The sequence below is a fragment of the Alternaria hordeiaustralica genome (assembly GCF_023758085.1).
Source record: "Alternaria hordeiaustralica strain BMP 2776 chromosome Unknown scaffold_3, whole genome shotgun sequence".
Classification (NCBI taxonomy): Eukaryota; Fungi; Ascomycota; class Dothideomycetes; order Pleosporales; family Pleosporaceae; genus Alternaria; species Alternaria hordeiaustralica.
Genome location: NW_026056775.1, coordinates 157,788 through 180,838, shown reverse-complemented (window position 1 = coordinate 180,838; position 23,051 = coordinate 157,788). Strand labels below are relative to the sequence as shown.

At 53.6% G+C, this 23,051-nt stretch overlaps 7 protein-coding genes across 7 annotated transcripts; 4 read left to right on the top strand and 3 right to left on the bottom strand.

Moving 5' to 3' along the window:
- Window positions 1-1,184: 1,184 nt before the first annotated feature.
- J4E84_002238 (uncharacterized protein) lies at window positions 1,185-1,756 on the top strand (the record flags this gene model as incomplete). Its single annotated transcript, XM_049384865.1, has 2 exons — window positions 1,185-1,232; window positions 1,511-1,756. The coding sequence occupies 2 exons, from the start codon at window positions 1,185-1,187 to the stop codon at window positions 1,754-1,756; spliced, it is 294 nt and encodes a 97-aa protein (XP_049246888.1).
- Window positions 1,757-5,659: 3,903 nt separating this feature from the next.
- On the bottom strand, window positions 5,660-7,979 carry J4E84_002237 (uncharacterized protein; the record flags this gene model as incomplete). The annotated part of the gene is made up of 2 exons (XM_049384864.1): window positions 5,660-5,785; window positions 5,835-7,979. 2 exons carry the CDS (start codon window positions 7,977-7,979, stop codon window positions 5,660-5,662), a joined length of 2,271 nt encoding a protein of 756 aa, XP_049246887.1.
- Window positions 7,980-8,806: 827 nt separating this feature from the next.
- J4E84_002236 (uncharacterized protein) lies at window positions 8,807-11,088 on the top strand (the record flags this gene model as incomplete). The annotated part of the gene is made up of 2 exons (XM_049384863.1): window positions 8,807-9,313; window positions 9,364-11,088. The coding sequence occupies 2 exons, from the start codon at window positions 8,807-8,809 to the stop codon at window positions 11,086-11,088; spliced, it is 2,232 nt and encodes a 743-aa protein (XP_049246886.1).
- Window positions 11,089-11,691: 603 nt separating this feature from the next.
- J4E84_002235 (uncharacterized protein) lies at window positions 11,692-13,245 on the top strand (the record flags this gene model as incomplete). The annotated part of the gene is made up of 5 exons (XM_049384862.1): window positions 11,692-11,798; window positions 11,963-12,200; window positions 12,255-12,569; window positions 12,615-12,978; window positions 13,034-13,245. 5 exons carry the CDS (start codon window positions 11,692-11,694, stop codon window positions 13,243-13,245), a joined length of 1,236 nt encoding a protein of 411 aa, XP_049246885.1.
- Window positions 13,246-14,895: 1,650 nt separating this feature from the next.
- J4E84_002234 (uncharacterized protein) lies at window positions 14,896-17,281 on the bottom strand (the record flags this gene model as incomplete). Its single annotated transcript, XM_049384861.1, has 3 exons — window positions 14,896-16,138; window positions 16,187-16,349; window positions 16,999-17,281. The coding sequence occupies 3 exons, from the start codon at window positions 17,279-17,281 to the stop codon at window positions 14,896-14,898; spliced, it is 1,689 nt and encodes a 562-aa protein (XP_049246884.1).
- Window positions 17,282-18,126: 845 nt separating this feature from the next.
- On the bottom strand, window positions 18,127-19,641 carry J4E84_002233 (uncharacterized protein; the record flags this gene model as incomplete). Its single annotated transcript, XM_049384860.1, has 1 exon — window positions 18,127-19,641. One exon carries the CDS (start codon window positions 19,639-19,641, stop codon window positions 18,127-18,129), a length of 1,515 nt encoding a protein of 504 aa, XP_049246883.1.
- Window positions 19,642-20,546: 905 nt separating this feature from the next.
- On the top strand, window positions 20,547-22,400 carry J4E84_002232 (uncharacterized protein; the record flags this gene model as incomplete). Its single annotated transcript, XM_049384859.1, has 3 exons — window positions 20,547-20,975; window positions 21,024-21,550; window positions 21,602-22,400. The coding sequence occupies 3 exons, from the start codon at window positions 20,547-20,549 to the stop codon at window positions 22,398-22,400; spliced, it is 1,755 nt and encodes a 584-aa protein (XP_049246882.1).
- Window positions 22,401-23,051: the final 651 nt, after the last annotated feature.

Here is a 23,051-nt window from a genome sequence, read left to right as displayed (position 1 = left end):
TGCATCTAGCGGACGCTCGTGAATGCCATTGGGGGCTATGCCGAGTCGCGGCCCGCTCCCGATCGTCGACTGTCTCGACTGGCTCCGCGTAGCATAGGGTGAGGAAGACCACCAGGCGAGTGCTACGTGTCTATGCATGCGCGCCCTGTGGTCGCTCGCCAGGTATAAGAAAGAAGGAAAGAGTCAAGCTACGCCGCTGCGAAGTTTGTGCCTCTGGATACACATCTTTCACGCAGCCGTCCTGGAACAGACTACACATCGCACCGTTGACAGGGATGACGAGGCCGTCTTCCGCTGCCCCATCTGGCGCGACGCGCTCATGACGATCCGCGCTGAACCGTTCGTGCCAGATTGCGTGCAGGACACCAGCGCTGCTGCGCGTCGCGACAGTTCAGCCTCCTTGCGAGCACGCTTGCGGTCATCTGAAGCAACACGGTACTGTCAAACCCCCGAGACAAAAGGCGGCAGCGTACATGGAGAAAAAGGAAGGCAGGGGACTGGTTTGCAAGGGAAGGGCCGTTGGTCTCAGGCTAAACCATCCAGGGCTGGTGAGACACGGCTTGGCCCTGCCCTCTAGGCGATTGGCTCATCGGTTTGCGCAATCGTTTTCGAACATCCACAAAGGCTTTCGAGATGGGGTAAAGCGCCGCCAGATCTAGGTTACATACGTAGTCCTCGTTATCGATTTGCGACAAGTACTGATTTAGACAGATACCGTGCGTGAAGTCTTGGAAGCTGCGTCCTGGGTGTGGGGACTAGTCGCGTCCCATTCGTCTTTGAAGAGAAGCCGCTAATGTATAACATACCGGGTGGCTCTCCCCAGTAATCTCTCACGGGAAGCTGTCTCTCCTAATTATTTTGACCCAGCCTCATGTGGTCCCTTTTGACACACACTTCTTGCCTGCTGGCATGAAATCGACAACCAGAGCCCGCCGCAGGTTTCTTTGATTTTAGTGCTCTTCTTCTACCGCTCGTTACTCTTTCGTTTCAGCACTCTCGTTTGTTCTGTTGGTAGACGCAGCTATACAACCGCGCGCGAGGGCGCGTCGCTCTTCGCGCCGGTCCACTTACTTTACGGCCTTGTGATCGATGCTCGATTAGTCTGGTTGCATACAGCAAGCTTTTGCCGTAGCTACTTCTTGGTCTCTGCCCTCGCGTATTTTGAGCGTATCGAGGATCACGACATGGAGCCCTCGAGCTCGCGCGAGCCACCATGGGCAGAGCATGAAAAGGTACGTACCGCTCCCACCCATTGTAACACATCTATTCTCCATGAATAAGTCACTAATACAACCACATCAGGTATATTTACTTGCTGAAGTACTAAAAGCGGCCCCCATACCATCTCACGTTCTCTTTCAATTTATACGCGACGCCAACATCCAGCCACGATGGAACGACATGGCCTTACCTCCTGGTATGTTTGGTCCTCTGCGCTTTCGCAAATACGTTCATTCTTATGATATTATACGTACTCTCCATGCAAGAAGAATATACTAACGCGACGCAGGCCGATCGGTTCGCTCCAGCCAGATGGCATTTGACAGTCTCGCAACCAATTTCGTCGCGCCTGGACAAGATTACCGACGCCCTCAGCTACCTGCCCCAATGGTATATCCTGCGCCCGACCTCTCGAGAAAACGACCCCATCAGCAAGAAGCCTCCACGCCCATTGGCCGCCTACTACAACCTCGACCCCCTCATTCCTACCCTGGAGATTTTATGCCTGCCGGCCCTGCCTACACATCTACTATAAATCCATCTGGCGAACCAGCGAACAAAAAGAAACGCGGAAGACCTACGAAAGCGGAGGCGCAACAAAGAGCGCAAGAGGCTGCTGCGAGGGGCGAGGTGTACCCACCACCTAGGAGGGGGAGACAATCCATCACGGCACCACCTGAACCATCACCACTCGGACCAGATGCTCGGCCGCACGATCGAACACCTCCGCCATCAGCGCCTTCCCAATTGGCTCCCGCGATGACACCACAGCAACAAATTGGGGTAGAACACGGGTCAGAGTCCTCATCAGGAAAAAGAAGACGAACAAGGCCAACACCATTGGAATTAGAGAAGCATCGCGCAACCAGCGAAATGGAATCTCCCCTCGCATATGGGTCTGGCGACCCGAATCGCAGCCAAGCATATTCAACATACACGCCCATCTCTGCGCCCTTGCCAACTTCATCAGAATCCAGGGACAGAGATGTGCGCATGGAAGGGGTCGAAGAGACTCAACCACGAACCACGACACCTCACTCGTTTAAAGATACGGTCGGCATATGACAGCGTTTCTTACGTCCAAAAGCAACATACGGCGGTAATCCTGTTTTGAAAGCGTTCCGTCAACGACTTTACTTACGCACTCACGATGACCTATGGCCATGACACATGGAGGTACGCTCTGCCGTTTACGCTTGCTACCACCATTGATGATCACTCGTCAAGCGCGCGCATCATTGATCATGATCATGTTGTTATTGCAGCTCTGGGGCATTTGTCCCAGACACACCATCATTTCTTGTCAAGCTCGATTTCTTTGCCACACTTTATTCATTCCTTTCTTCATTGACTGCATGTCGACACTACGAAAGTTGAGATATGACGAACCTTTACCTAATGTCTTAGTATCGCTATCTTCACGACTAAAGAGTTTCGTATTTTCGTATCTCTTTCGGCAGTACGGCGCCTATGCCAGCCATCTTGTTTTTTCCGCAACGTGTACGATAGATGGATTTCCGATCAGTTCCGCATTACGGCCTCTGTACAAAAAGCACCTATTAGCAACAGCATCAATAGTAGACTTGGCCACGGCCAATCAGTCCGCATTCTTCCCATCGCTTTGAGCGAGCATCCCTCGTACCATGTCGCACACCGCTCCTGCGTGTCAATGTACGTATCCTGGTGTCCATTCATCTAGCGAGTACTAGCATTTCACGACATTCGAGTTCCTGCAGGCTGACCAGGAAGGCATCATAGGAAGTGGTTGGGATCCCGAACTGGGCAGCGTAAGGCGACGCCAGCCGCGGCGCGCGACACGAGCAACGGGTCTTGTTTCACCTATGAATACCCTACGAGTTCCGGTACTACTATCGCCCGTTCTCGTACCTCATACACAAGGTCGCGACGCAGGGGTACCATTGCTACTCCGCGCGCAAAACTATTCGGCAATCTGCATGTAAGCGCCCTCCCAAACAACCTCCACACCTAACAATCAATCGCCATCCACAGTCTCAAACGTTCTACTCCATCTTCACCGGAAGTGTTTCGGCAGAAAACAGCTACGAGTATTGGTTGAGAGACTTGTGAGGAAATGACTCGAGTTGCAGCGTTGCGTTTGCGGCTACGCACTTGTCTCTGCAGACTACTGCTGCAGCACGAAAGGGGAGTCGACATGACGCCAACGCATGCACGCATCGACCAAGTCCCAACACCGAAACTGCAGAACAGCAGCAGCAGACGCAGACAAGCCATTGCCTGTCCAACCAACTTAGCCTGTGGTAAACATTGCGGCTAAAAACGCCCGTCAAATTTCTGGAATGTCACTCTTGCGTATTTGCAATGATTGTTCGTTGACACAACAACCACTACACTCCCTGTCCACAAGCGCGGACCAGGGGATGCGATGGAGGATGACGGAACCTTAACTCCAGTATCTCGGCCGCAACGTATCAGATCTTACGCACCGAGCCTTTACCCCACATCGCGCCTAGCAAAGCATACCAGTGCCGTTTCTCATCTTTCCCACTACTACCAGCCTCGGTCTAAGGAATTAATCATCCCCTTAGTCCAACGGGCTACACAACGCGAATGCGACACGTCAAAAAAACACAGTTTACCGATTCCCTGGCCTCTGGGAGAGTCTCTGTCTAAAAATTCGACGGCGCCCTTTGCTCTGCCGTGTCGATAAACACTAACGGCATAGAACGAGGCTGACTGTCTAACTAACCCTACCGTGCTAGATCCCAACGCTGTAAATATAAACAAACGTTTTGTGACAACCGTCCCAGCAACCAGGTGTTCTCATTCAGTTTCGCGCTGGCCCTGCCGCACTCAATGACGCCAGTGTTTTGAATTACATCTGACAGCGATATTGCCAATACACGTTATTCTCTGGGTCGAGCTTTTTTCCGGAGCGAGAGCGAGAGTGCGAGCGGGTGGCTTGTATATGTATGCAAGGTCGTGCCTTGGAAGCTCTGGAAAGGGAAGGTACTGTATGAGGGAGGAAGGAACAGGCGAAGGAAGGAAGGAAGGGACGGGGGAAGGCAAGGTAGGGTTAGGGTGGTTTACGCTTGGGCCAGGCGTTCTTGACGTCTTCGTTGTCGTTTGGGGAGATGCGGGGGGTGTGAGTGGTTGGTTGGTAGATGGGGAGATGGTTGTTAGAAGCGCGCGGGATCGGGAAGGCGCGTTCATCGCAACATGTACAGTTTAGCATCTTTGTAGAAACACAATATCGTCGAAACAAATACTAAGCACGCTATTATCCTTTACAATCCACTTCCCATCCTCAGCACCCCATTTACCTTCCATCTTCCATCGAAGCGCCCGCATCCGTCGTCAATCCCTCGCTTACATCTGAAACACATTCCCCCATCCCTAATCCATACATACCTAGGCGATCCATATCCATAGACGCGCCCGTATATTACCCAGATCGTCATATAGCCAGGACCATCCTATACCACACACCTCTCTCGATTTCCATTCAGATCGCCGTCTTCGCGCTCTCTTCCGCTTAGCCCTGCACACTTCGGTTCATTCCTCACTTTCGGTTGCAGCATCCGAAATGCAGACGCGCCTTGCAGATTTCGTTATATGAAGGGCACTTTGTACCTGCGTCTCGCGTGCGTGAGCAATGATGTCGGTCCTGCGCGTTCCTGCATTGGAACAATTTATACTTCTGCTCGATTGAGCGACTCGGGTTGGATGGGGAAGGGGAGTGGGTGTGCTGCGTATATCGACGACAATGGATATGGATGGAGTTGGGCGAAGGTGTAGTATTGGCGATCTGGACTAGACGGTGGGCATTCTTGTAGAGGGTAATATCGACAAGGTGGTGATGTGGTATATGCCCCAGACGGGAGATATTAGGCGAGCAAGGGATGGGGGGAATTGGGGTTAATATAGTTGCGGTTGTATAGATGCATGTGTTAGGGGTTTGCAGCATTTTTCGCGTGTGCTTCCGCAGACGGTGGGAATGGGAAGATGGTAATGTAGATGCACTTTGTGAGGCACACTTTCTGGATGACGTGCATAGGATCGATATTCTATGTGCGTAGACGAGATGAGTATGATAGGTATGCACAGGCGGCGCACAACTCCGATGCGTATCAGAAGAGACAGAACTTTTGAATGATGGAATTGCTAGATATCTCGGCTTCGAAAATCAGCACACACGCTTTGCTCGCAATATGCATCTCATGCCGTCAAGGCAAAGACCTCACACAACATCAAACGCCGAAGTAAAAGCCCACCCAAAAATGCTGTGGTATCAAGAAAGGATAAGGGAAAACGGATGATAGTCCGCCAAGGCAGAAAACGTATATCAATGCTAAGCTCATTGCTCACCACCCCACCCAGAACGCCATATATGCTCGAGATAAGAGTCAAGGAGATGGATGCCTTGCTACGGCGCCACGGATTCTTCGACGGTGAGGAGCTAAATCGCCATATCGCAATCACTTTTGCAGTCGGAGCAGGTCCAGTCGCGTGGTTTGTGGGTTGGTATTATTGAGTGGGTGTCCTGTTGGGCGCATGCCCAGTGGAAGATTTGTCGTATGCAGTCCTGTTGAGATGTTAGTTGACAACGGAAATATAGGGTTTGCGATACTTACGGTGTCATTGCAGGTGATGATACCCGATCCTGGTGTCGCCGATGCATCTTGGCTACAGTAACATAAGCCGTAGGGTGGGTCATCATCTTCATTTTGGGGTGTTTCCAGTGGCTGTTCAACTTCCTGTGGCGGTGCTTCGCTCATGTCCACATCGCCATCAGGATCTGGGGTGGTAGGAGTCATGTAGCCATTGAGTGCTCGTGAGTACGACCTGTCAATATCGCCTAAAACGTCGGCAAGAACGTCGTCAAAGGAGTCGTCAAGAGCTGGGGCTTTTGCCTTTCCCTTCCCTTTCCTGTCTCTTTTCGGCGCAGACCTCGCGTGCGCCCTTCGTCCAGTAGAGCCAACGGAGGTCTCCTGGTTTTGAACATCGAGCTGTTCCAATCGCTGAGACAACTCGTTGGCTCCTTGGTAGTCTGTCTCCTGGCCGCTGACTATCTCCAAGGCTTTGCTGTGTACGTCCTTGGAGATAATATCTTCCTCTAACAATTCATCGAGCTTTTGTGTGAATTCGCCCATGACACCGTCCCGCCATATCCGTACACCGCATTCTCGTGCGAACCGAACGATGGCGTCTCCAACATGGATGTCTGATTGCAAGCTCTCTTCGTGCATAAAGTCATCGAAGAGTTTTATGAACCGTCTGGCAGATTCTGATAGGTTTGCTTTGTCGATTTCTGCGTGCTTCCAGCGATACAGCCATTCTTCATCCAGCTCGTCATCGCTCTCACTGATCTCTTCGCCAGGCTGAAGAGGTCTTCTGCTGAGTGATCGGAAGAAAGTGATACCTTTCGGAGGTGTCGGTACAATGAACTTTTTCTTCTCCCTTTCTGGCCTAGACTGCACTTGATCTGGAGGTTTGCGTATCCTGGATGCAGGCGCGACTTGCTGACCACTTGGGGCAAGTTTCGATCGCGCGTTTCTGGTAGCTTTCCCAAGTCTCGCAGCTCTTTCAAACTCGTTATCGCCTGCCAAGAATCTTCGTCTGTCGAAGGGTTTGGGTGGTGCAATTACGCGCACATCGTAAGGTTCGTCAGCGTTGTCGCTTGCACGTTGACGCTGTTCTGTTCTGTAATTCGCCACTTCGCTCTCGAATCGCCAATGCTCCACCCCGTGCTCGTCGACCTGCTCAAGGAAGACCTGGTAATCGAAATAGTCGTGCCAACTTATTAGGTGCATCTTGAGATCGTCGATGTCAGTGGTTTTTCTCTTCGAGCAATGCGGACACATGAGCTCTGATCGTTCAAGGGTATCATTGCCGTACACAAATGTAAGTTTGTAACGGGGTTCCATATCGAGAGGTGGCGTAGGATATGAGCTGGGAGGCTGCATAGAGTTTTTCAGGTGACGGTTGTAGCTTGTCAAGACAGAGTCTCTTTTGAGCGGGATCCAATGCATACTGACTTCTAGCCCGATACCAAGCTGTTTCCCAGATGCTTTCAGTGGTAAAGTTATCCTTCCCTGTGGCACATCGAAGATGTTCCCATACGACGTGGAAAGACGAGCTGATGCATCCGAGATTCTGACGCCCATGAAATCGTACAGGTCCTTGACATTGTCGTGGGTTTCGAAATTGATGCTCAACATAATCATGTGAATATCGTTATCATCGATTTTGGTAGGATCAGTGTACCAATTCTCGCGATCGATGACAATGGGCTCCACTTCGATTGAAGCTTCTTTTTCCGATCTATCGAATCCTCGCAGTGTTGCCTCCTGATCTGGGGGATTCTTGCAGGTGGGCATGGTCGACGATGAAACAATTGACGTTTTGATGGAGGTCGTCAAGCGTAAGATATTCCGCACTTTCCGCGCAGGATCATTCGATCGACCATTTTGAGAAGCTTCTGGGGCGTTCAGCGGCCGGATACTGTGCACCTCAAGAACGAAGGATCCCCCAGATTTTTCTGCTGAGATCATATCGTCTAGTAGATCCCAGGATGGAGGTTGCCACTGGGAGCGAAAGCGGGATCCTGTCTGTGAGTACTGATCCTCGCTTTGGCTATGCGAGTGGCCCTGCTGCACTTGTTTTCGATTTCGCTCCAGGAACGGTAATCTCTTCGTCTTGTACAGGTAGTCGTAGAAGATGATGTTGCCGAAAAACCTGTCTCGCCTTTCTAGCATGCTCTGCCGGTGCACATGCATGTTAGAGGATGTCTCATTTGTTGAGAAACTATGGTTCTTACAGAATTGAGTGGTTGCTCAGTTGCATCCTACAGCAACCGAGAATGTGTGGTGAGAGCGCACATTTGGTGGGACCAGGTGAGAGAGGATGGAGTTTGCTGCGGTCCTGCGCGGCTGTTCAGAGCGGCGTTGCGGATGGAGATTGGGCGCGGAAGTGAAGATCGCGAGAAAGCAGGGTTGTTGTTGTTTCTAGCGGTCTGACGCCCCTGGCCTGCGTGCGTCTGTTCCACGATATAACCAGACGCGCAACAATTACGCAAATTGCTCCTTTTGCTTTGGAATTGGTCGACAAAGAGTTGAATGTCTTGTGTTGATGGGTTCGTGTTTGTTGTTTCGCAGAGGTTTGTGGCGCGCGACGGCTACCAGGGACGACGCGATAGCGCACAAGCAGACAGCGCTCAGCCGGCGAGATGCTGAATCGCAACTTTCTGCGAGGCTTGCAGTGCAGCAATGCGAACACGACGGACACCCCACACTCCTGACGGGTGTGTGCAGGCAAAGGTGTGTTGTGGCATGTGTCACGTGCACGGGCGACACGGCTAAGCCGCATCGGCTCGCGGATCCCGGATGATCTCATTGATCCTCTTACCTCCGAAGGCCGCATGCATCGACATTTCACTATCGCAACACTCACTCCCAGTCCTCACACTTCTGACTCACACTTTGGCCTGCTCCATGCACCTCCGCGACTGCGTCCGAGGGCTTAGGAGCCCCTTATAGACAGGACTCACGGCCAATCAGTCTGCGAGCTGGCCCCCCCATAGTCACTGGACCCTACCTTGTGCGACATGGCCGTCACACTGAAGCGCAAACGCGGCGCAGTCTCCTATAAAGAGCCGAGTAGCGACGAAGATCTCTCCGAAAGCTCCGGCTATGAGCAGACGACCAGGAAGCGCACTGTCCCTACTCGACGATCAACTCGCCGCCCTCCAGCCGACGATGAAGCCGCCAGCGAAAGCGATCACTCTCCGCCAGAACCTGCCCCTATCAGGCAGCAACGCGGCTCACGCAGCTCACGAATTCGAGGAGCCCCACGGATATCATACAAAGATGTCAGCTCAGACGAAGAAGACGAAGAGGACCCTGATGCCGACTTCGAGCTGGAGCATGAGCGCGTCATGACAGTAAGGACAAGGTCGCGCCCGGTCACAGCGCCATCACCACGATCAGAGAAGACAGGAGCCACCAAGAGGAGTAGATCGCGACGGAAAGCCGTCATAGGCGCGCCGCTGAAGCCAAACAAGCAGGCTCAAGTCGAGCGCAAGACGACTATCCCCTCTGATGGACACAAGCCGGTATGTCTTTTGTATCTGATGCATCGATTTATGTTAACACTAATATCCAGGCCTGGGCTTCCCTGCCATATCACGTACTCCTCCAGATATTCGTGTACGCCTCCCACCCGCTCCACGACGAGAACATGAAGCCTACCGCATCGATACCGTGGCTTGTGCAGATGGCCAGGACGTGCTCAACGTTCACAAAACCGGCTCTGACGGCTCTGTACCGTAACCCGCCCATATTCGCCATCAGACAGACGCGCAAAGACCTCGTTCACCATCTGATCACTCCTCCACCAGGGGCCCACGATGACTATCGGGTCATGGTCAAAAGATTGGAGCTGGATGCTACACAGATGACTGCTTTGACGGATCACGCAAACAGCGCTGCCGACCTTGCGGCCCTGGTCCGGTCACTGACGACACTGCGGGAAATTGACATCTTTGATCCTATGGACCGGCCACCCTTTCGCCCGCGGCTTAGGCGACTTCGGCGCTGGGTATATCCTGCCGAGCTCTTTGATGCACTTCGCCAGACTAGCCTCCGCTTGAGAAGTTGGCGATGGAACAGCACGTTCTGTGGTCAAGGACCTCTATGGATCAAGACCATCCACGAAGGAACCGCATTCCAGAGTCTCCGCGATGTGTCCCTCGTCAAGTTCCACCCCGAAGTTGTTCGCGAGGACCCGGAAGAGGATGACGGTCGACCTACAGTAGAAGAACTGCTGGCATCTGCGCTGGCTGTGCTGCCTAATCTCAGAAGCTTATCCTTTGAGACTTGTGGTGTTGTCAGCGGGCGTCTGCTTCCATTGTTGCCCACTGATCTCACCAGTCTCAGCATAATCAACTGCGGCGAGCTACTCTCTGATGCATTCCAGGCTTTTCTGGCCACACATGGCTCTCACCTCGAGGAGCTAACCCTCAACCATAACCAGGCTCTAGACATGTCATTCCTAGTCGACTTGAAGCGTTCTTGCCCTAAGCTCGAGGTCCTCAGAATGGATGCCACCTACTACAGCTCTCTTGTCATGTCCTCGGATAACGAGCCTCTCTACGAGACGCTTCTTGGCGAGAACGAAATGCCTACCTGGCCAACATCACTCCGCACCCTCGACTGTCAATACTTGCGGAACTGGAATTCCAAGTCTGCGGACAACTTCTTCAGTTCGCTCATAAACTCTGCTGAAGAATTGCCCCGGCTTCAGGAGATCACTATCATCGCAATGGTGGACACCGACTGGCGGCAGAGAGCCGAGTTCAGACAGAAGTGGACTGCCAAGTTTAGAAAGGTCTTTGCCAGAAAGTGGGAATCACCTGATCCCAGTCTTGCGTCTCTCAGAGCCTTTAGAGAATGGAAGGCTCGCGGCGACGACGGGGACAAAGTGGACTCTTTCATTGAAGGCGTCTCTGAAGAAATGGCAGAGAAGGCTGACCCCGTCATGGCAGACGACGCCGATGGTAGCGAAAGTGACGTTCCTCTGGTACCGTCACGCGTGCAGAAGCAGGATGAAGGCTGGGGTTCGAAGCGTCTTCGTTCCCGCTCAAAAGCAGCTCTAAGCTACGATGAGGAGTCCAACGAAGACGCTGCTTCGGAAGAGGAGGCGGCTTCAGATGAAGACGAACCTTTTGTGCAGGGTCGATGCCACACCGTCATTTTCCGCATCGACAACTTCCGACCACGCGAGGAAATCTTCAACGAAGCCGACTTCCTTGACGCAGAGCCCAGTGGGGATGAGGAGTGGAACGGCAACGATAACGAAAATGACGATGGAGGCGGGTATGCGTGGTGATCCACTTTCATTAAGGAGCAATCTTGGGTGTTTGGGTTTCAGGTGCGGGTATGACGTCTTGTACAGATATGACAGGCGTCGGGCTTTGGGGTTCATGCTCGGATCAAGACAGGAACTATGCATTAGGGAGGCGTTTATGTGGTTGGTTATTGAGATATCCGTGTGTTAGTATTGGGTTGCATCGGGCGCAAAGGTCGGGCTCTAGGAACCGTTTGGCAGCTGTCTCAGCCACATGTAGAAGCCAGCCATGCCAAGCGATCATCGGGTTTGCCGTGTGAATGTGATTAGCTTGTTTGTGATATTGGCGATGCAAGGCAGCTGAAGAAACACATTCGCGCGCGAGACATGCGTCACTCGAGTGACTGCGCAAGTGCACAGCCTCGCAGAGCGTCCCAGCATCCTGGCCAATCCCCACCATGACCGCTAACAAGGACCACCCGCCCATTGCTGCTCGCACTCCTGTCATATAACCGCTGGCTGCGATGTGTTGATATTTCCGGCCGCCTCTCTTCCTATACTGAATCTCTCTTATATTCTTCCTCCTCCCTTCCTATCGCATCCCCCCTTTGTACCCCGCCATCCCCTGCTCTCCACACCAACGACATGGCGGTGCCCACACCTCCCATCCCGCCTGTCTCGCCAGACTCGGGCCCTACCGACCCTACGCTTCCCAAGCTGCCCGCGGGCTGGATAGCGCAGTGGGATAACTCGTACGTCTATCTCTGAAGCATAACAGAAGACACGCTGGCTGCCCCGCCTTCTCACCGCATGCCCCGCGACACGAAACTGACATACACACCACAGATCCCGAAAGTATTACTGTACGTAGCCTTGGCCGCATCATCGCGCGATTTATCTCTCGAACCACGCCTAGACACGCGAACGAAGCAAAGCGTACTGACTCCGCCGCGATAGATGTCCAGATCAGCACCGGCGTCTCGCAATGGGAACTGCCCACGAGCGAAGCGCCCGTCGGCGGCTCCTCGTCCCACAGCACACCCGCGCAACAGACGAACCCATACAACGTGCCCGGCACCTCAGGCCCCGATGCAGGCGACGGACAAAGAGGCATGGGCGACGGCCCGACTGGCGACAGGGCAGGTGGATTGGGTGTATGCGACATGCTACTTGGGCATCAATCGGGCGCTGGCTGACAATGGAGATAGGGCTTTGCGATGAACGCGCTCATGGGCAACAAGCAGAGTAATAGTGGACATGGCGGCGGTGGCTCGGGAAACCTCGTCGGTCAACTCGCTGGATCGTTCCTCGGAGGTGGGAAACAACATGGTGGTTCTTCTGGGGGTCATTCTGGTGGTGGTGGTGCGGGTCAGCTTGTTGGACAGCTGGCTAGTGGTCTGCTAGGCGGTGGCAAGCAGCATGGAAGTTCTGGAGGTCAACATGGCGGCAGCGCTGGCCACGCATCGAGCGGTGGTGGTGGTCTTGGAGGCATGCTTGGAAGCGTCCTCGGTGGAGGATCATCGGTATGGACATGAGCCTCGACTCAGAAACGCGCTGACAACATCTAGCACAACAAGCCCAACAACGGCGACTACGGCTACTCCGGTGCCTCGTCAGGCGGCACCTACACCGGTACCGCGCCGCCAACGTCCTACAACCCCAGCGCTCAAGGCGGCCAATACGGCGGCGGTGCTCCAAGCCACGGTTACTCATCTCCCGGTCCTGGACAACAATACGGCCAGGGTCAAGCCCACGGAGGCTACGGCGGACAACACTCTCCGCCCCAGCAGCAACAGCACGGTCAACACGGCCAGCACCAAAGCTACGGCTCACAAGCTGGATTCGGTGGACAGTCAGGATATGGTGGGCCAGCACCAGGCTACGGTCAAGGACCACCAGCGGGCGGCCCACCAGGCGGCTACGGACAACAAGGTATGAACAAAACACCTTCTCGAATCAACATTCGCAGGGACTGACATTCATCTAGCTGGCTACGGAGGTCCGGCATACGGCGCACCAACCGGTCCCTACGGCGGTGCCGCAAACTACGATAACCACCAGCACAACCAGTACGGCGGTGCTCCCACGCACGCCAACCAATACGGAGGCGGCCAACAGTATCCCCCTCCACCTGGTGGCCATCAGGCTGGGTACGGAGGCCCGCCGAGTCACCACACCCCTCAGCCGGGTTGGCAGTAAATCTATCGCTCTCGATCGGCCGAATCGTTGCGCGGTGCTTGGATGAAGGATACACGGTCTTGGGTAGATTGCGGTATAGCGGTATGGCGATGAGAGGGGAACGGACGATGTTCAGTGTTTTGAACATCGTTTCTTGGTCTTGCTAGAGATACCTTTCTGAACTGTGTAGATTGAATAATCTTTGTTCTCTTCCTCAGTTTCTGCCTTGTGTTGTCTCCATGATCTGGCATAGCAGTGTCTGTGGCTCTTTGGCATCGGGACTGATCTCGATGGGTAGGTCTGGTCGTCATCTCGACTTCGATCGCGGCCTGATTCTTCCTACGTCGTTTTCCCTCGCTTGACTGGTACGAGGGCTAGTGGCTGCGCGTCTCGGGGTGGTGTCGAGAATTGGCGATCTGACGTGTCTCTCTTCTCGACCGCGCTGTTCGCCCTCTTTCCCCTAGCTATGCGCGCATCTTTCCACATACCCGTCGCCACGCATCACCACGCCCATTCAACTCGTATATACCGTCATCCTCATACACCCCTCACACACCCCTCACCCAAACAAATCCCCTCCATCCCCACTCCCACCACTCCCACCCAAACACCCCAACACGCCCCCCTCCCCCACAACCCTCCACGCCACACCCACTCTCCCCTGCCCCTGACCCACCCCCTCAACCCCCGGCACCTCATCCCCCTCACAACTCCCCACCCACCCACTCAAACTCGCCCGGAACCCACGCGCGTCCTGCCGCGGAATCCGCACCCACACTTCCCGTCCATGTATCTTGAGTATGTCGATGGGGATCGCGGTGCCGGTGGTACCGAGATAGGCGCGTAGGGGGGCGGTGAGGAGTGTTGAGGTTAGGAGGGGGGAGAGGGAGGGGGAGGGTGTGGGTGTGGTTGTGGTAATGGGGTTTGTGGGAAGAGATGGGTTGGATGGGGTGGTGGTGGTGGGAGGTAAAGAAGCGGTTCCTGGTGTGAGGAGGATGAGGTGGAAGTAACTCCAGCTGGTTTTTCGGAATGTAGTTTGGTGGAGGATGTGATTTTGTTTTTCGGAAGGCTTGTCTTTGCGTTTGCGTTTTTTAGCGTTTGGTGTATTTGGGGTGGGAGGTGCGGAGGGTAGGGCTGTGTCTGCGTCGTTGGGAGCGGGCGCGATTGTGGAGGTTGAGGTGTTTGGTTCGGCGGTCGCAGAGGCTGTGGGGGCCGCTTGAGTAGACATCGGCGCCATAATGAGGGCGTGAGAGCGTGTGCGCGTCTTGACTTTTCGTGTCGCAGTGTTGGAGCTCCGAGGTATCTTGACGCGAAACTTTTGGCGGGGTTAACTAGCGCGGTTTCCTTACCTCCGGTCCTCGCGTCTCTGAAGATTCCGAGACAGTTGGTATTGAAGAAGTTGGTAATCTGCTTTGGGAAGGTATGTCTTGATGAAGGTCGATGGGTTCTAGATCTCCGAGATGCCCGAAGTCTGCTACACGATATCGAGACTAAAGTTCAGTGTTTACTAACAAGAACTCGATAGATATTGAGCATCATCGTCATTACTTCCTATCAAAAGACCAGATACGACTATTCAACGCCTTTGAGCTCCGCTTTATCCATCCCAGGCCATTACTCATCCTTCACATCGTCATCGCAGGTCCACAAGTCCATGACTTATACAGTGTCTCAAGAATGGAAAACCTTCTCCAACCTCTCCAGCAAAAGATCCGCGTGATGCTTCTGGAAAATCAACATCGGCCTCAACCTAACTGCCCTCTCTCCCGAGCCCCCAATATTAACACCCTCACCCTTCGCCTTCCTCAACACCTCATCCCTCCTCACACTATCAAACGCAATAAACGTGCCCTGTCCTTTACCCCTCAGATTCTGAATCTCCTGTGGGAACCTCTCGCTCAAGCGCTGCAAGCCCGCAAAGAGATAATCACCCGTCATCGCCGTATTCCTCACAAGATCCATCCGCCCAATCTCCTGGATAATAGACCGGAAGAGTATAGCCCTCGCCGGATCACCCATCCAAGTATTAAACTGACGATACGGTTTATTCGGCCTAAGCGCATTATCACCAAAGTAATACCCCGCCGTCTGCGCTTTCTTGCTAAAAGTAACCATATCAGGCGGCGCATCCAACCCCCAGTGTTCATGCGCCCAGAACTTGCCGGTCGCGCCGACGCCCGTTTGCACTTCGTCGACGATGAGGAGGACGTTGTGTTTCTTTGTGAGGGCGCGCAGGCCGCGGAAGAAAAAGGGCGTCGCGTGGTTGTCGCCGCCTTCGGATTGGATGGGCTCGATTACCACGGCTGCGGGTGAGTTGTGGTAGTTCAAAAGGATGGATTCGGTTTCGTCGAGGCAGCGCTGTTCTTCTGCTGCGTTTTCGGCTTCGTGTTCATGTAAGGGGTATTTTAGAACTGGGAAGGGGGCTTGGGGCCAGTCGAAGGCGGGGATGTCGAGCTTGTGGATGGGTTTGGAGCGCGTGGTTGAGAGACTGCCGAAGAGGCGGCCGTGGAAACCGGTCTTGAAGGAGAGGATCGACATGTCGGGTGCGCCGGGCGCTTTGTTGTTCATGGACGAGGATATGTCTTCGGCGGAGAAGTCGGCGTCGATGCCGCCGCGTTGTTGTTGTCGCTTCCACATGAAGGCGGCTTTGTAGGCGAGCTCGTTGGCGTCGGAGCCGGCTTGCGCGGTGAAGACTTGGTTGAGGCCTTTGGGCGCGACGGATAGGATGCCTGTTTCGAGGATGTCGGCCCAGTCGTGCTGCGGGAAGTTTCCTAGTGCGGGTCGGTTGATGATGGCGGAGGCCATGTCGGGGGAGGTGGCGGCGAGGAGGAGGGATGGGTTGTTGTAGCCTACGGGGATGGAGGCGATTTGGGCGTATACGTCTAGGAGGACGTTGCCGTCGAGATCTGCGATGCTGCAAGATGTCAATTGGTATTCTTTCCTGGATGTATGGAGGACGTACTAGTTGCCATAGCTTTGCGAGTAATCGGCCATCATGTTCAAGCTCCTGGTGTCAAAGACCTTGCTTAGTCTTTCGATAGCCTTCTTGCTCTCCGGGCCGGGTATTTGAGTCTTCACAGTAGGCTGGCGAGGCTCATCTGGGAAGAAGGAATGCTCGCCGCTCTCTGCAACTGCGGCTGCTGCTGCAGAGGCATGTCTTTTCTGTGATGCAATTGGTGCCCTGGAAGCTACGCGAGCATTTGTGCGAAAAGCTGGGGCTCGAAGACGCCCAGCAGTGCGAGCGAGAGACGCCATCGTGGTCGTCGTCACAATAATTGTCGTCGGGAGAAAGACGGCGTATAGCTGTGTTGACACTGCGGGGAGCTAATGCGGGGAGACGCGACGCGTAGATGTGAACTCTGCCACACCACAAACACGACGTATATCGAATGAAAAGGTAAGACAGTAAAAGACGAAGATATCGCCGATGAGTAAGAGCGATATCGCAACTTATAGCAATGCCAATCAGTTTATCTATGCCGTGATATCGCTGATAGAGCTCCATGGTCAACCGGCCCTAACCCGTTGCTATCCCCGCAAAAGCTCGTCCAAGCGAGCCCCTCCAAAGCCTGACCCACTTTCGAGCTTGTCTAAACCAACTCCAATCTGGCAATGTGATCCGCTACACGCTGCAGACGCCGTGCACGCCAGGTCCATCTTCCATATTAGTCACATCTAAGGGCGTCTCTCGTACAACCGGTAATGCGGTGAAAAGCTCATGCTACCTCCTCAATCTGTCAAGGTACGCATCCGAGTCTCGCTATCCTTGCTCACCCACAGGAAGTGCGGCTGCGACATGATCCCAGATATCGTTGAAGCCGTACTCCGGAAGCGCTCCGGTGTTGCAGTCACCGTTCTTTGACTTCACATGAGCAATATACAGTTCAATGCCCGTTCCAGCCTGCCCGTATTGGAACAAGAAGTCGTCACCGCTCTCCTCCGCATTCCGCATGCGCCACTCATCGTCCTGGTCTTCAAGCTCAAAACCGCCTTTGGGCTTCACAAAGTCAGCCTCGCTGATGTTCACGTCCCAAGGTGCGGTAGCAGGCTCTGGCATGACGTATCTACAGACTATGTGATTCTTTACATGCGGACTCAATGTCGAAGGTATTCAGACCATGCTTTTGAGTCGGCGGCTAGGTACCGCTGAGGTAGATGAGATCTGCCTGAACCCAAATTGCGTCAGGCGTTGGCGGGCATTCCCGAAAACAACCAAATCTAGGTAGCGAGGCGGATAAGGCTGAGCGAAGAGGCCGCCCGCGGGCGGGTATGTTCGTATATGCTGATGCTGAAACTAAATGTCTCTTCATCCCTGATCATCTGGGCATGACCTGACGGGGCGAAGATCACGGCCTGTAGGTACGCGCGTGGATCTAGGTGTAAGCGCCACAATCCTTCGCGACAAAACCTACCCGTGGACGTCAGCTGAGAGGCACAGCATTACACATTCTTTTCCTCTTCGAGAAGATTGTATTTCCGTGCCACCATCTTACATCTTTGGCTATCGAGACATGGAGTAGGCCTGTTACTGTAGTCACATCGAGTATCGTTCAAGGCAACTTTGGAGCCATTCGCAAGAAACGACGTTTCGCGGGTGGTGTCCGATACTGAAGGCCTCGCTGTCTTACTGTTCTTCTCTCGCGCGTTTTACTTTGAAACGACTTTTACGAAGGATGGCTGATTGACATGCCTTGGCCCCTCAGACTCTCTGCCTGATTCCACATCTTTCATACACTTTCGTTCCAGTTCAGAGCGTTGCTGAACTCATTGCCACTCCGGCGCGGCGTTCCATAGCTGCAGGGCGTAAATGCTGACAGGAACGCAGGCCAGTCAGCAAAGGGATACAGGCAAGGCACCGAAAGTCATGGAGAGCTATGGATGAAGAAACTTGCATTACGATATCTACGGCGATCTCCCCGCATAATCCATCGCTTGCGTCCACCGATTAGCATGAATGTGGGCTTCCACGCCCACACGTTCCACCTCAGCGCGCAAGCTCTCGCATCGGGCTTTCAAAGCTTCGTCGGCAGACCAATGGCAAGACATGCGTATCTCTTTGAGGCAAGGTAACTGCTCGTCCTTTTTCTCAGCAAAGCCGTGAAACATGGTTTCGAGGGTTTGCTTGTGCTGTTGCGGTCTCCCCTCAAATACTTGGACCCCGTCGATTGTCTCTGACAAGGCCGTGGAGGTGGTGTCATCGTCCTGGCTTTTCCACTCCTCTGATGTTAGGAACAACCGAGTGACCGAAGCGGGGACTAGGCCACACATCAGAAGATTGACATGAGACTGATCTGCAGGATCCGTTCCGAGGTGGGCGGCGGATCTAATGACGCATGTCGCAAGGTCAAGAGGGATCTCAAGCTTGTGCAGACGCGGGAAGTCGCGCATGGTCGCTGTTCCAAGCGCGATCTTGCCGCTAAATTCGCGCTTTGTGATGGACAGCTCTTCGAGATGGCTGCCAGCCTCCTTGCCGATAGTTGTAACGAGGTCGCAAATATCCCAAACTCGACTGAGTTGCTTGTCAGAGTGAGAGTAAACGAGCGTTTTCAGGCGCGGCGTATAGCGCAGGAAGTGTTGCATAGTGGGACCATCGAGGTTGCAGCCGCGCAGATAGGCTATTTCCAGTGTTCCGCCCACAGGCGGCTGGATTGGTTGACATGGAGAAGAGGGCTCGCGAGCTTCAATGTCGGAAATGGAGGTGGGGCCGTGGAACGTGTGGATGCGTGGAAGGGCTAGGAGCGGAGTGATCTTGTTCAGGACAAGACCTTGCCGCATTGCATATGAGAACCCAGTCTTCAGGGTGGTGACCAATGCGAGACTGGCATTGGTCGAAGTGGCGTTGGGTTGACGCGCGTGGTGGACGATGGCCTCAAAGAGCTTATCGGTTTCTTTGTCGTGAGTCCAGCGAAAGGGAAGAACCACGGTCTTGACGTTGGGCAACAGTGTTAGGAGAAACGAGGAGGCAGCCTGGGTATATAGGTTGTCTTCCAGACCTCGTTCATACTTTTCGAAGTAGTCCTGCCACTCGTTGCCTGACAAGTACTTGGAACTGGCAAACAAGTCGCGAACGGTCTCAGGACGATAGCCATCCCTTTCCATGATCCAGAGGCGTCCGCCAACAGGTAGCCGAAGGTCCGCCTTGAAATCTGCATGCTCGATGTAGCGCGCAACAACTGGCTCTTCAGCGATTCGGGCTATGAGTTCAAACGGCGTCCTGATGGTGAGGGAAGGGTATTTGTCCTTGAGAAGATAATCGAAGTTGCGAAAGTGCGAGCGGAGTTCGTTGTGGTGCTTGAGCAAGGGCTTGCAAAGCGTGTGGAACTTGCGGCAGGACAGACATAGGCTCTCGAAACCCTCTGGAATCGTATGGTCGACGATGAGCGCGAGGAGTTCGTCGGCTAATTCCAGTAAAGCCATAGCGACGTTGTAGACGACTTCGTGAGAAGAGGAACCCTGAAAACAATGGTATATGCAACGTCTAGTTACGAGGAGAATGCGATTTTGACTCAGCTTGGGGTCTGATTTTGGCCCTGACTGACCATTGAAGGTGTACTCTCGAGGGACGCAGTATGAAAACAATAGCCTTGGGGTAAGTCTAGTTAGGCGCACAGTATCAGGCGAGAGATTTGGGGTCCGCGATATGTATAGCAGACGTTGTCTCGGGCTGACGTCATGCCCCTGGGACAGACCCTGCTGAAGCCTTTAGCGACTAAGGAAGGGAGGCCATTGGACGGCCCTGCCCAGGCTTACCACCTCGCCAAGCCGGCCTCGCCCTATGCTTCAGGTTTATTCTGAACCGACTCCTACTCCTCACCAAACCAACTTAATGGACAAGAAAAAGCGCCTTTGACTCAGACGGGGCGTTCACAATCCTGCTTTGCGACTTACAGTGATTCAGACTGGGGCCTTGTCTCTCCCTCAACCGATTCCTCTTCTCCACCATCGCTTCATCTTCGCCCCCGAAATACACAACTTTCCACTGTCTTCGTCATGTCTCCTTCGTATTCGTATTTTGATCACCAGCTTCTTCTAAGCAAAAGCCTCCATTGCAACAAGATGGGGCGGCCGTCTGCCCGCACCATGCGAGCCATGAGGAAGTCATTCTCGGAGATGCTATTTCCAGCATTCAATCTCAGCATGAGGGGGCTCAATGCGATCGTCAGCATTGGTACTTATCTCCATATCAGGGCTATAAAGAGGACATGTTTTGGCTCTCTTTTCAACACAAGTCATCACAGCCAGTTTCTCACTGCTTCATCATCACCTCTATCATCGTATCCTTCTACTTCCTTTATCCGCTATCAATTTCCCTACTCTTCGCAATGCGCGCCAAGCGATCCTCTGCGATGCGATTTCTACTATGTTCTTCAGTTGTCCTTACAGCGTCTGCAGCTGTGATCCGCACGCCTCTGCAACGGCGCCTAGAGGAATGCCAGCTAGACATTCAAGATGAAATGGCCGACGATCCCGACAGAGTCAATACGGACGGGACGGCCGGGATTGGTGCCGAGTTTGAGAGTCCGGACTTCCGCCTTACAAAGTCGGGATGTAGCGCAGACGATACAAACGCCGCAAAGAGAAAGGTCATTGCCGAACGAACAGGCACGAACTGGGAGCTCACTGCAGACTCTGTCAACGAACCTGGAGCACTCCAGGCTGAGTACATCATTGATGGCGTCAAGGTCAAAGTAGGCAGCACAGATGATGCGACCAACGGCGCGAAGGTCGCGGCAGCTATGGCCCAGGATCTCGTAGGTGCCACCCAGCAGACCCGTGATGAATCTTGCTAACCCCTTCAGATTGACTGGTACCCATGGAACGGAAAACTTGACGCAGATTCACGAAAGGTCAACGTAGCCGAAAACAAATGCAACAAGTGGACGATCATCACCCGCCAAGATAGGAAACCAGAGAAGATATCTTACCAGCCCCAAATCACCACGCCGATGCCATTAGAGGCACTGTACAGCCTGATGAAGGAACAATTCGATGAGAGCGATCCAAATATCCTCAATGGGCTCGATCGTTTCCAAAACAAGAAGCTTGATTTCGTAACGAAGAATCACTTCCAGTCCAGCCCAGGCGGCATCGGTCCGGAAGCGGCCACGGATGACGTGCTGGCCTTTTGCACCCTGGTCTTATCGTACGCCAAAAACGCAAAGGATCCTCTCCAACCGGGTTCAAGTCCCAAGATCTTCACATCGTTCACGCCTCGAACGAATTTTAACGTGATGCTGTCGCATGTCAGCTCCAAGTTGGCATCAAAGGGGGACAAACTTTGGGATTTGTTCAACATCCTTGCGTGCTACCAGAGTGGCGGAACCGAGTAAGTTATGGCTTGACCTATAGATGGTTTGACCAGTCTAACCAAACGTAGAATTGATACAGACGTATGTGGAGGTACCCCCGAAAGTCCCGAGCCTACCGACAACAAATTTGGCGACTACACTTTTGCTCAAGGCGATACCAAATGCAACATCCGTGACTGGATCCATGGTCTAGACCCAGAATCGGATGAAAACGATAAGCTCACCGAGTTCGACAAGGAAATCGACGGGTCCATTGGAAGACTAGGCAAAACCCAAGAAAAGATGTTCAATTCTGAGCGCTCTGTGCCTCTCTTCGAATTCCGCGATCTCAATACCCTCCAGACTGAAGGAATGGAGAAATTCATGGGCGATGTAGACCAGGCCATCCAAGACCTCCACAATAAGTTTCGAGAATCACCTACAAAGAAGGCCAGGCGTGGCGTCTGCGATGATTTCGAGCCGGAGCCGGAGCAAGAGCCAGAGCCGACTGGCCCGACCAAGCAGCTCGCAGTCCTCGGTGCCTATGTCCCAGGCGCCCCCACGATGGACTGGCTCTTCCTCGAAGCCGACTATGAGCAGGGTGTCGAGTGCCGCGAAGACTTCCTCCGGCCCTTTGAGACTGTACCGTGGGATGAGTCTGGCACAACGTACCCTGGCGGCACCAAAGAGCTCGATCTCGAAATTGATGGAGAGGTATGCGAGTACCGCAATGACGGCGACGATCCGGGTGCCCTCTGGTGTGGCGAGAGGGTCATTGGCTGCGTGAACGATCCGGCCGACAAGGATCCCAACGATGTCAATGCGGAGAAGGGTGAGTACCAGTGCGGCGATTACACGCGACAGCCTGTGTTTGTCTGCCCTTGGTAGTTGCGCATTACATGATGTTGTTCGGTGTTTCTAGATTGTTCCGCACACGCGAGATTGGGAGGCATTCTTGGGTCTTTTGTATGGTAGTTCTGTCGCTCACTTTGTGTTTGTGTTGTTGTTCGTGTTTCGGTGGCTCAGGTGGTGCGAGATCGGGGTTTGTGCTCGACGCTAAATTCCGGCGGCAGAAGATGGATCTCAACACCATCATGTCGGCACCACCTCACCTATCTTGTAGAATTATGTAAAACAACGGTTCTTTTTCACTCTTTCTTCTCCCACCAGATCCGCGTTCATGCACTTTCGACATGGTCATGCAGTCAGCTTACACGGCTAAAAGCGCGACGGCGCGTGATTGCTGCATAGGTAGTACCCCGCATCGTCTCAGCAGCCTTGGGCGACAACACAACCTCGTCTGCCTAGAATGTATCCTTATCTCTAGACGACAGTCATCGAGCGAGATTAAGAATTGCGCGAAACTGCAACGGCCAGATATCATGCGCGATGTGCGAACGAGAACCAACAAACCAGAGTGAACTGGACGCGGACCATATCGTCGGAGAGTCGCCAACGGAGCCCGCGATATACGAGCACCTGCCACTCAATCATTCCTGGGACGAGATACGATTGATCAAGCTTCGCAAAGAGAGGGAA